The sequence below is a fragment of the Hibiscus syriacus genome, unplaced genomic scaffold, assembly GCF_006381635.1.
Source record: "Hibiscus syriacus cultivar Baekdansim isolate YM2019G1 unplaced genomic scaffold, ASM638163v2 tig00112813_pilon, whole genome shotgun sequence".
Taxonomy (NCBI): domain Eukaryota; kingdom Viridiplantae; phylum Streptophyta; class Magnoliopsida; order Malvales; family Malvaceae; genus Hibiscus; species Hibiscus syriacus.
This window is the reverse complement of record NW_024063407.1, coordinates 275,063-288,029: the sequence shown is the minus strand read 5'-3', so window position 1 is coordinate 288,029 and position 12,967 is coordinate 275,063. Positions and strand designations below refer to the sequence as shown.

The 12,967-nt window shown below is 35.6% G+C and overlaps 1 protein-coding gene and 1 pseudogene across 2 annotated transcripts; one reads left to right on the top strand and one right to left on the bottom strand.

Moving 5' to 3' along the window:
• The first annotated feature begins 513 nt into the window (after window positions 1-513).
• Window positions 514-3,295, top strand: LOC120183832 (plant intracellular Ras-group-related LRR protein 4-like). Of its 2 annotated transcripts, none has more exons than XM_039188451.1 (4): window positions 514-1,313; window positions 1,442-2,355; window positions 2,439-2,608; window positions 3,074-3,295. In XM_039188451.1, exons 1-3 carry the CDS (start codon window positions 674-676, stop codon window positions 2,583-2,585), a joined length of 1,701 nt encoding a protein of 566 aa, XP_039044382.1. In that variant the 5' UTR covers window positions 514-673; the 3' UTR covers window positions 2,586-2,608; window positions 3,074-3,295. The 2 variants fall into 2 exon arrangements, with proteins under 2 accessions (XP_039044382.1, XP_039044383.1); XM_039188452.1 differs by lacking the exon at window positions 3,074-3,295 and adding an exon at window positions 2,718-2,736.
• Window positions 3,296-5,110: 1,815 nt separating this feature from the next.
• Window positions 5,111-9,186, bottom strand: LOC120183817 (annotated as a pseudogene).
• Window positions 9,187-12,967: the final 3,781 nt, after the last annotated feature.

The window sequence follows — 12,967 nt, the reverse complement described above, 5'->3', positions numbered from 1 at the left end:
GGAAGCAGCCGTTCCACAATAGTAACATAAAAAAAAGAAACTCGCTACCTCCAACCCAATCCAATATTGCCTTTTACCAAATGACTCGGAATAAAATCAATCTATTCCAGTTTAATTTCATAATTCAATCTAAAGTACTGAGTTCGTTAATACTAAAATTATATTTATAAATAAATAGACGAAATTGCTGGAATCAAAAGCTAGCTTAATTATTATTATTTAAAAAAAATCAAATTTGAATTACTTAGGAGCACACAGATTTCTTTGACACTCATGTCCAGCAAAACCAGAGGCAAGCGCCAGCAATCTAACTACGAACATGTCTATCTGTCCATGTAAAATATAAATTAGCAGGGAGAGATTTGGTGGTGCACTCACTTTATCTTCTCTCTGTGATTCTGAGTTTTTACTACAATTAATTTAAATAGCATTGATGATTCATCCTTTGTCTCTAGTAACCTCTTTCTTCTAACTGCAATTGAAATTTGAGTTTTCAGAATCTAAATTCAGTTTATTTCAGTTATACGCAGGCGCCGCCGCCGCCACTGCCGACGATGATCTCAAAGTCAATTTCAGTTTCAATATAGATTCTTTTCCATTAACCTAAGCGTAGTTCGGTTGTAGTGTAATTGAGATTTCCACGCAATTCAGTGATTTCCTTAGTAGAAACAATATGGTAGAATCCTGTGCGGTTCGGTCCACTGACGAGGCGGTGGAGGAGATCATGAGAATCCACAGATCTCTGCCGCCGCGCCCTGCTCTCGACGAGGTTCAAGCTGCCAAGGAGCTAATTCGGAATGTCGAGAAGGAAGATCAAGCTAGGCTCGACGCCATTGCTCGGAAGATCAAGAGCCCTAATGTCCCCCAGGAGCTCTTCCTTATCCTCCTCGAGATGCAAAATAAATGTGTTTACTTCCAGAGCAAGGAGCAGAAGCGGGAGGCTTACAAATTGCTGGATCTCGAGGCCGTCCATGATTTGTTCGATGAGTTTATCCAGAGAGCTTCCGATTGCCTTTCATCTTCTCCTTCTTCCTCCAAATTTCACGATAAATCCACCCACTCAAACGAATTGCCCAGCGCCGCCGCTCCTCCGCCGTCCTCCAACAACTCATTTGCCGCTGCTACGACGTCTTCCTTCACCACCAGGGAGCCTGCATCAGGGCGTGTGCTATTCTCCAGAGATGATAGTTACGTTAAGAAGGCCAAGTCTTCCTTCTATGGTAACGCCACTGATCGGGGGTTGGGTATTTCTGTTTCATCTACACCTCACATATTGGATTCCTCTCTGAAATCTGACGCCGCCACTGCTTCCGGTTACCTTCTACTTACCTTAATTTCTTTGTTTTTTAAGTAAAATATTTAGAATAAGATTTTAGTACACTTTATTCAGCCGCTGGTTTCTCTTTCTCTAATACTCCATGCATATTACTTGCCTGTGCAGTTCAAGATGGTGAGAAGTTGAGTTTGATCAAGCTAGCTAGTATAATTGAAGTCTCTGCAAAGAAGGGCAGTCGAGATCTCAACCTCCAAGCCAAGTTGATGGATAAAATTGATTGGCTTCCTGACTCAGTAGGAAAGTTGTCCAGTTTAATTACACTCGATTTGTCTGATAATCGTATTGTAGCTTTGCCCGACACCATTGGTGGCCTTTCATCATTGAAGAAACTCGATTTGCATTCAAATAAGATTGCTCAACTCCCAGATTCCATTGGAGATCTCCTCAGCTTGGTCTTTCTAGATCTAAGTGCCAATCAGTTGTCATCTCTGCCTGCTACATTTGGGAGATTGGCACTCCTGGAGGATCTTGATTTGAGCTCGAATCACCTTCCTTCACTCCCGGATACAATCGGTTCACTCATTAACCTAAAGAAACTGAATGTGGAGACAAATGACATTGAAGAAATTCCACATACTATTGGTCACTGCTCTTCACTTAAAGAGCTTCGTGCCGATTATAACCGGCTCAAAGCCCTTCCTGAAGCAGTTGGGAAGATAGAAACGTTAGAGGTTTTATCCGTGCGGTATAATAACATCAAACAGTTGCCTACAACTATGTCATCTCTGGTGAACCTAAGGGAGCTAGATGTCAGTTTCAACGAGCTCGAGTCTTTGCCTGAGAGTTTATGTTTTGTCACCACACTCGTCAAGATGAACATAGGCAACAATTTTGCTGATCTCCGATCCCTACCAAGGTCTATTGGTAACCTTGAGATGCTTCAGGAGCTGGACATTAGCAATAATCAGATCCGGGTCCTCCCAGACTCTTTTAGGATGCTAACCAGCCTTAAAGTTCTACGTGTGGAAGAAAATCCCCTGGAAGTTCCTCCTAGGCACATTGTTGAACAGGGTGCACAGGTAATATTTCCCTTGCTATTGCTTGTCTATATATATATATATATATAAATGCAGAATAAAACACTACTTGTTCATTTCCTTAGGCTGTTGTCTGGTATATGGCTGATGTAGTCGAGAAAAGGGATGTTAAATTACCGCCGATGAAGCAGAAGAAGAGTTGGGCTCAAATATGCTTCTTCTCCAAGTCTAACAAAAGGAAGCGCAATGGAATGGACTATGTCAAAGCCTGATTTACGGCACTTGTATGTTTGGGGTAAGTTGTCAGGAAAGCATCTTGTTGCTAAATCTTATCGTAATGGCAAAATCTTCATTAAGGAAAGCTAATTAGCAGGATTTTCACTCGTAGCTGTTGTATCTTACAGTTTTTTTTAGCGTTAACGAGTCAGATGAAATCAATTAGCACGATGCACCAGTCGTTGGCAATGCCAAGTGGATCATAGATCATCATTCTGACTTCTCAAATCGTGGATTTCAAATAAATGTTCTAATCTGTATTTCTATTGTAAAATTTAAGTTTGGGGGTACCATTTTAACAAGCCGTAATAGAAAATTTTATTTATTTGAAGACTGGGATGGTTTGGAAAAAGTTTGTAGAACGATACTCGATCACTCAAATTTCTGATGCTACCTGCATCCATCGAGAGATTCCTCTTTTTTTTTGTAGGTTTTGTGTCCATTGATACTGTGAGTCTCACCTGAATTTTCACCCATGTTGTAGCTTTAGTCTGACATTGAGATACATGGTGGACTTAGCACAAGCATTTACGGACTTCACGGAGATGAGCTGATTCGAAAGAGACAAACATGAATTATGTGGCAAAGGTGATAGGGAAATGGCATTTGGGAAAACTGGTTCATTTGATTCGCCGTTGGATGAGTGATGGGTCAGCATCGTCGGTATTTTTAGTCTATATTTGTACTATCTCATCTTCAGTAAAAGGGGTTTGGGATCTTGCCAGCACTCTGCAATGCATTAATGAAAAGTACAATGTTTATAAATTAAATTTAACTTCATTTATAAAATAAATGTTTAAGTTATATATTTTTTCTTTTAAGTGTTTATTTTTTAAAAAATAGGTGACAAAAATATTTGGTAACTATTTTTTAGGGTATCCGTTTTTTAAAAAAAGTGTCTAATAAATATGTGATACGTGGTCTTCAAACATCTTTTCTCCTTTTTTTTTATTGTCTAAAGAAATAAACAGAAAAAAAAATTCATTTTGTTTTTGAAAAATTAAAAAATTCTAAGTTTTAAACACTTCGATTTCGACTTATATATAGATCGAAGTCTTATGTATTCTCAGCACATTAATTTTAGTCTATACTTCTTTATTTTCTCTTTTTATAAAAATTAAAAACTCTACATCTTAGTATCAAACGTTTTGATAGCAAAAATCTATCTATTCAAATATGAAACCAAAACCCAACTCTAAAAAATCAGTGTTAAAAAACTTCAATTTTACAACGATTTGGATAAAATATAAAACTTAAAGAATTTATCAATTAAGAAAAACAATGTTTTTAATATATGATCCAAAAATAAAAATTAAATCAAAGATTACATATCTACTTTAATAAAAAAATAGTATAATTTATATATTTATTTTATAATAAAACCTTAAAAATAATATAAAGTGACAAAATCTATAGCAGAAGACAGTAAATAGATATAAGTTTGATTATGAGTAGATGATGCTATGCTGTTGCTGCTCCGCTCCACCCTCCATGTTTGTAGAATAACAAGTAATGGTATATGAGGGATGAGGACAACTGCCAATGCTAACATTGTATAGGATATGGTTCTATTTATTTATTTTTTAAATTTATTTGATAATTTATCAATTTTTTTATCTAATCTAATTTAATTCAACTAGGCCCCTTATATTATATGGTTTTCAAACCAACCTAATCCAACTAGCCCAATTTCGGCTTTTCCATTAGAAGTAACTATTCTTTTCTCCCCCAAACCCTAAACCGGTTAATAAACAGTATTGGTCTGCATTCATTCAAAGCAGCTTAAGCTGTTAAGCTAACTTTATTATTCATTTTTTCCTTCTACATTTTCAGTTCACCACTGCATACTGTTGGGAGGTATGCGTGCAGATATGAACAAAATTGAATTAAGACTTTGAATTTTATTTATAAATGTTGTTGACGTATGATGGGGAGATGATGGTGGCAAATATTGATATCACGGTTTACCTTTTCTAATTAAAGTTCGAGTATTAGTTTGAAACAAAAAAAAGTAACAATATCATTTTAAAAGAAAGTGTCAAGTACAAGGACAAATTTAGTAATTAAGTGTTTTCTCTCTCCTTATGCTAGGTTGCATTTGACGGTGAGAATGACATAATTTAAATTGAGTGTCCAATTTGCTCAATATGAATTTTATAGGGATTAATTCACTCATTTTTTTAGTAAAGGGACCAAAATATAATACATCACTCAGTACAGATACTTCTGCGGTACTTTCAACAAAAATCTCGCTATATTACAAATTTCATAAACTAAAACTATAGTCATATATGAAAAAAAAAAGTATAGTTGGATTTAAACCTTCTAGAGAGAAACATGGCGAACGGACCAAGATAAAATTATAAAACTTTAGGGAGATAAAACTTAAAAAATAGAAGGGCTTAAATTAAATAATTAATTTTTAAAAGGGGTTAAATGTGTAGTTTGTCCACTTAACTATTGATGCATGTACAACTTATAAAAATAGTTTAGACTTTACCTTTGTTGAGTTGTCGAATGAATAAAAATGAATTATTGGTTTAATAAAATATTATCTTTACAAACAAAGATAACTATTGGTAGCCATGCATTTACAAGCTATTCTCACAACACACTGTTGGCTTGCAAAAGGTTTGGCTTCTCTCATTGTTCTTGTTTACTTGCAAGGAAAGTCCCTTTTGCCTGCTCCGACACGACACCGCGTCATCAGCAGATCTCATGGTCCCTTCGCCGGGGCAGGCTTCGAAAAGGAGAAGTCGTCTTCATTTCTTGTTTCCACATGGTAGATTTCACTCGTTTCAGTTGTTTGCTCATCGTGGTCCACTCTTATTGTTAAATTGTCGGTTGATGCAGGTGTCAATGGTTCAGCTTCGAGATCAGACAAGTCTTGATCATCATAGGTATACAACGAGCGAGTTGAATGACCGGTAGTTTTGAATCGGTGAAGCGATTGTCCAAGGGAATGAAGTGTCGAATTCGGGCTTGCGCTTCCACCCGTGGGGGACTTTCTTGCATTCCCTCGTCTCTTTTTAGCAGCCATGTGCCAATTCTTGAGGGCCTTGGATGTTTGCTCGTCAAAGATGGACTTCTTCATGCGGGAACCCATCTGTAGAAGTATCCAGCAATATAAGCATCAGATGCCTAGCATTATGAACCCGTGGAGGATGTAATCAGAAGATATTGGAAACGGAAAATGCACCTGAGTTACTAGGGCATATAGCGGAAGGGTGATGTAGCTGCACAAAAGTAGAACTCCGACCCTGCAAAACACCAGAAACGTTCGAGTATCATATTCCGACAAACAATCATATTTCAATCTGTGGTGCATAATATTACTATCCACAATAAACGCTTAAGCTTACCCCAAAGCTATTTTTACTATGACAAGTTTGAGATCATCATGAAAGCAAGCATTCATCCCAAAGGAATACTGCACAAGGAATTACAAAAAGGAATGTTACATACTTATAGAAGACTTCCAGAGTAGAAACAACGAAAAAATGGATTCGGAGAAGAACAAATAAAAGAGCACGAGAAAAGTTGTGAATAAGCAAGTTAGAAGAGCTAAGATAATTACCAAGATCCACAAGAAATAAGTTATCTGGAATGCATTCTGCCAAAAGAAGAAGAAGAACGACGGATGTTAGATCAGTGCTCATCACATGAAATATTCTAGACAACTAGGATAGAAAATAGCTCAAGGATTGAACTGGTTCATTTTCTGTTAAAAGGCAGCTATTCTTATAACTGAGAATCAATCGATGTAGAAAACAATGGATACCTGAAATAATGCAAAATGTATCAGATGAAGAACTAATTGGGGTCGACCGAACCAAAAGTATTTGTCAGAGGCTTGTACAAGAGGCATTCCCTGGACCACAGCATGCCTTTCCGTAATTTCAAGAGCCATCTTTGTCAAAATGACTTGAAGCTTTGTCCCGACAGCTAAGATTATCTGTTATCAAATTAAATAATTAGAACTTTAAAATCTTCAACTATAATCATACAGAAACTGCTATTAAGAAATATTGCTTACAATCACAGGAATTATGCATGCCCAAATAGTGCTTGCCACCCTGCAAAAAGCATGTGTGTTAGATTAGTAAACAGAACTCAGCTTATAATTCAGCTTACCATAGCAAAAAATTTAATCCGAAAAGATCCCCTCAAGAAAAGGTGGCTCACCTTTGACATTTAGCAGCAAGAAGACCACAAATGATGCCCAGAGCACTGGACTGCAAAAACGATAAACCTAGGATAAGGCATATTTAACAGCAAGGGAAGTTGTCCAGACAAGACAGAAATATAACTAGTACCTTACTCCTACAACGATCTTGAAGTCATCCTCCAATGATCTTTTGATATATTTTTGGAAGTTAAACTTACTTCCGGGAGCTAAATGAACCTACAAGACAAGTTTGGAAAGGTCAGGAAGAAAGGACAAACTGACATCAAATATTGTTGGCTTTGTAGTTGAAAGAAACTCACATTGATAAATCCATTTCGCAATGTCAAGTAGTCAACCCTCCCAACAGACCTGAAAAATTGTCGAAAGAAGCATCCCTGCAGTGAATGTCTAAGAAGGTCAGTACTGAATTAGAAGGTATCACGTTGAAATACATAGTAATAACCCAAGAGAACTAAACATTACTCAAGCAAAGCAAATTCCGTTTTTCTCATAAAACATTACTTACAATGTAAAAGAAGACAGGAATCCTGGTCCAAAAGCTGGTGTGAGCTTTCACAAAAGATGTCTCATGAGTAAGCCTGAATCGAGAGGGATCTGCAAAAATCAACCACAATCAAGTTAGTTACCGGATGCAGTAAAGATTTAAAGCTATAAAATGCACTAGAAGTTACTTGCGGAAACATACCGTTTAAAGTAAAATGCACTAGAAGCTGTTAGTTTCCTGCTCCCACTTTTTGCCACGAGTCAAAGCAAGCTCCCACTTTTTCCAGCCACGAGTACTTTGCATCTAGTGTAGAGCTGAGAAAGAGGATCATGTACAACACACACAAATAAGACTAAATTAATTACCTTTAGTCTCCCAAGCATCATAGTAACAAAACTATACAAAACATGGAAAACAGCAAGGAAGAATATGAGGATGTGTAGCTCATGCAACCCTTCGACGGATATAAGCGGTTCATGCCCCTGCTGAGAAAACAGTTAGTTACAATTTGAGAAGGACAGAAATATATGTTTCAACCTATACTAAGGCCAAAAGCAATTCTAAAGTTGCACCGACAACGAACAAATAAGTGATTAGGAAGATTAATCCAGAAAAGTAAACAAGAGAAGCCTCCATATAGCTGTAATTTGAAATGCCATTACAAGATGGAGGATGACTTCAGGAATCTTAAAGGAGTATTAAGTGTTTTTGATTTTATTACAAACTGGTATCTATAAGACCAATTTGAAACTGTAAATGATCAAACATCATTTCACTAGTTTGTAATCCAAGAATTAGTAATAAAAAACCATACTACTTGGACATTAACAGATGTCGGTGTAGGTTCACCTCCTTGCATTTAGGAGCGGTTGAAATGGTAGCCAAACTTCTACGGTCGAACCATAAGAGTCTTCGACGGTGTTCTTCTTCACTGTCTTTAGGGGCCTTCTCCTCGACAGCAGGTCTACAAGGCAACATGGTATTCGCGACATCTGTAGGATACAGATTCTGGCAATATAGCTCTGGCTAAAGTGAGGAGCAGCGAAATAAAACCCATAACCATCAGCTCTGCAATAATCATGTTAAAAGTAAAAAAAAAAATTAATTGCACAGAACAGTGGCATCTATAGAATCGAACCATAAAAGCATAAGATGTAAGCAACTTGTTTGTACAACCAAGTTTCTGGGTATTAAAAGCAGTATAAATAACTATCTAGTGGATCATAAGAAAACAAAATCCCCGACTTACCAGCTTTAACCTTGTCCAGAGCTTCAAACAGAGCTCTCTTGTGTCTTTCTGTGAACCACTGGATGCCACAAAAATATAGAGATGATGATGATGAAGATAAACTGAATTAATTTCAAAAACCCAAAAATGATTTAAAAAAGGTAAGAACTTGATAAAGGAAGGGAAAACGGGTTACCGTTCCAAGTTTGTGAAGAACCTTCTCCAAGGTAATTGAAATGATGATGATAACAGCACAAACACCGGACACTGCCCATGTAGGCGTCTGGTCAAGCTTCCTCTCCCCTGAACTCTCGGATGCCCCCATTACTCTCTCTCCCTCCATTACTAACAAAACCCACAAACAGCACCATAGCAACAATCCCTTCATATCTTTCTTTTCCAGAAGGTAAAGGCACAGACAAAGACAGATGAGAGCAGAGGCAAAAGGAACGGAATCTGTAGTGGAGACAAAGTATTAATTTGGGTTTGCTGAAATTTAGAAAACAGCAGCGGCAGTAATATTTGTTGCCGTTGTTAAAAAGGGGGTAATAAATACTAGAGATTCGGAAGAAGAAGAAGAAGAAGAAGAAGAAGCTAAGAAAGTTCAGAAACGGGCGCCTCTGCTCTGCTCCAACATCTGAAGTTGATTTGCGTCAAATACCATGAATACTAACACGCTTAGGATGATTTAGGTTTAGCCAGCCAGGCAGTATCGTTCCATTTTTGTTGATTGGTGAGCACTTTGGGTTACTTTAGACGTAGTAAATTATGGGTGGCAGTGAAAGTCGAAAATTTTGTTGTTTTTTTTCTTGTTTTCAACGAATATTTAATGTTCAAGTCAAATAAGAGTTCACAACTGAAAATTAACGGCGTGGAAATTATGCAGCTGGGGATACGTACAAATGTAGAGATTTGTCAAGTCAAATTGTCCATTGAAATGATTAAAGTATAGAAAAGGTGTCCAATGAATCAAACCCTTCGTGTTGATAAAAAATGAAAAAAAAGAAAAGAATCAACCCTCCGAGCCAACGGCTGCCGTGCCTCACCAGCCTACTTTCCAACTCGGTTCTACTTTTTTGGGCAAGAGCTTGGATAATGGATTGCTTATAGTTATCTGGTTCCCATTTGGAATATAAATAATTTATTATCATTAATGGTCACCTTTCTATTTCATCCTTTCCATGCTTATAGATTCAAAGCTTGGAATTAGTCTCTACCTTTTTCACTTTCACGATCATAAATAATATTAAATTTTGAATGTCACTTCACCTAATCACAGTTGACCACGATCGATATTATTACAATTAATTTTTCATATTTTCAGTGTACTTGTTATACTACAAAATCAAAATTTAATTCATGTGAAAGGTGAGTGTTAATAAAAGAACGAATGAGTGTTACGCATAATGATAAAATACAATATACATTTGGAAATCAAAATTAAAATTTTGAAGATAATATTATTTAGAACAATGATAGGCCTTGACCACACAATTTGAGACGACTTGCTTAAATTTGTTTTAAAGGTTTTGGATGCCTAAATTAATTTTAAAAGAAAAAATAATTAAAACTTTTAGAATTTTGAGATTTAATGAGAATGACAATTATAAAAAAAATATTAATAAAAATAAATAATTGGCCTGGTATAAATGTTAAGTCGATTTCATTCTTTAAATTTTGAATTTTGGGTGTTTGCTTTATTACTTTTAAGGTTGTCTGGCATGTTTAGGTCATTTATTATTTTTCTTTAGATAAGATATATAGAGGGCATTTGAGAAAGACTTGAGATTTAAATTCCTATTAAAGAAGACGCGGGTATGAACTTCATTGAGTTCCAATTTTACCTCTTCTTTTTTTGCATGTTCAATCAAATCCAGTTTTACAACACCATGGGTTGCCATGACTGAGACCATCATCACGCGTTACTGGAATTCGAAATTACAACTTCACAGTTCAAAAAGGTTATTATTTGATCCACGTGGACAGGGTCATTATTAACCCTTTTAATAGAATTAATAATAGATCATATATATATATATATATATATATGAGAAAATAACCTCAGTGACCAAAAATCTCAGATAATATACGATTTTGACCAATTTTTTTTGGATTTACGAAAATGACCAATAAAATCGCAATGCGATCTCTAATTCGCATTGCGATCTCCACTATCGCAAATTCGCGTTGCATTTCGCATTGCGATAGTTGAAAATCGCAACGCGATTTTCCATTTCGCGTTGCGATTTTCCATTTCGCGTTGCGATTTTCTACAGTTGTCGTTGCGATAGTCTACAGTTATCGTTGCGATTTTCCAAATTCGTTGCGAAAATTCTTTGTGATAGTTAAAAAAAAAGATTTTGTTTCTTAAAAATTTTCTCTAAAAAGACACGTATGACCACGACCACGACCACGACCCGACCCGAGACGGACGACGGCGGCGGTGGCGCGCGAGAGTCCCCCTTGTTCTCTATCACTCAACAAGGAAGTGAGAAAGCCAAACCTTAAATACCATTCCCAATAGTGTTTCCAATACTATGTGGGATTGAGCATTACCAACACTTGTTTCCAGTACAATGTGATTATTCAGGAAACAATTAACAATCATACACCTTAAAACAACTGAATTAGCAACCAATTGCATTAGTACTATACGATTAAATATGTCATAATTAAAAGTCAATTTACAATCAATCGCGATTATTGTAATTTTAAGCAAAACATTCAAAAATAATATCACTATTTAAGGCTCAATCCCACATAGTATTGAGAACAAGTGTTGGTAATGCTCAAATCTCACATAGTATTGAAAAACACTATTGGGAATAGTATTGGAAACACTATTGAGAATAGTATTTAAGGCTTGGCTTTCTCACTTCCTTGTTGAGTGATAGAGAACAAGGGGACTCTCGCGCACCGCCGTCCGTCTCGTCTCGTCTCGTCTCGTCTCGTGGTCGTGGTCGTGATAATACTATCTTTTTATAAAATGAATATAGATAAAATTTTAATACAATTATTATCAGTAAAAAATTATTTCGTAGAAATAATTTTGAATTTTAATGTCTATCGTGAATCACACTTATAGCCATCACTAACAATGATCCTTCTTGGGTAAGGTTGGGTGGGCGCCGGTCAGGTTACTTACGTATGAGCTTAGTGCCGTCTTCCCCTTCGACTCCACGGATAATATTGTAAACGAGTCAAGTTGAATTTGAGTATTATTGAATTTAATTTAACTCGAAAATTTTAAAATAAAGTTTGATTCGGCTCGAAAATTTACGAGCAAAAAATTTTCAAGTTTGAATCGAATACAAAATAATAAATTGAAGCTTGAAATAAAAAAAATCTTAAACTAGTTAAAGTTTTATAAATTAATTTAATAAAATTTATAATTAACGGTATTTATCTACGCTCAAACAGCATTGTAGAATTTTTCTATGTTATAATATTTCATTTGGCAATCAAAACTAATTCAACACGTGTATAATAGTTAAACCTGTTAGGTGACACCGTGTGAGACAGACGAATTAATTTAAAAAATTGCAAGTAGGCAAGAAAATTATTCTACACCAAATGTGATTTATTCCACATAAACTCAAAAGCATATAATTAATTAAACCAATATTACATTTAAATATACAAAAGCAGGTGATGGGCACTGTAGATTAAAGGCCACTGCCACCCTAAAAAATTATGAAGAAAAACGAATATTGTACATTAAAATACAGTAAGTTGACTCTGAATTCTTTCCCCCTTTAACCTTTTTATAATCAATTAATTAAATGAAGAGATTAAATAAAAAATAAAAAATAAAATATTAAATGAAGGATTGAGTGATCCAATGAGAAGAGATTATTTCAAGATTTGATTTAGTTTGAATTGAACCATTCAAGAAGCTTTAATTAGGTTGTAATCCGCGTTGATTTATGTTGCTGCATCCTCCATTTCTTCGCCATTTAAATATATAGCTTTACTTTTAAATCATTGATTGAACCCAATTACTTGCACTATTAAAAATATTAATTATTATATTATATGGATAATTCTTGTACTTTTCATTTCGTGTCAACTAATTTGATCCAAAAGTTGACGGAATCGAATTCCTCCACTAATTTTAATGACATAGGATTGCGACAATTAAGATGGATCCAGAGAAGAACGGATAAAAACGGTTATTTTAAAAAAAAATTAAATTTCTATATCATATATATATATATATTTATTAAAAATTTATTTTTATCTCTCTAAAATTGGCTATTTTGCCGGAATAATGCATACGGGGAGGTTTAATTCCCCAAATAATGCACTTTAATTATTATTTCCCCAAATGGGGTGATTGCTGGCTATTTGCCGGAATAATGCATACGGAGAGGTTTAATTCACCAAATAATGCACTTTAATTATTATTTCCCCAAATGGGGTGATTGCTATAGGAAATATGGAAAGCTCGGCGTCTTCAGATTTGATGGAGCTGTCG

Coding starts and splice junctions, on each gene's coding strand:
- LOC120183832 (XM_039188451.1), top strand. CDS start 674: ATGGTAGAATCCTGTGCGGTTCGGTCCACTGACGAGGCGGTGGAGGAG. Junction 1,314..1,441: donor TGACGCCGCCACTGCTTCCG/GTTACCTTCTAC, acceptor TTGCCTGTGCAG/TTCAAGATGGTGAGAAGTTG. Junction 2,356..2,438: donor TTGTTGAACAGGGTGCACAG/GTAATATTTCCC, acceptor TCATTTCCTTAG/GCTGTTGTCTGGTATATGGC.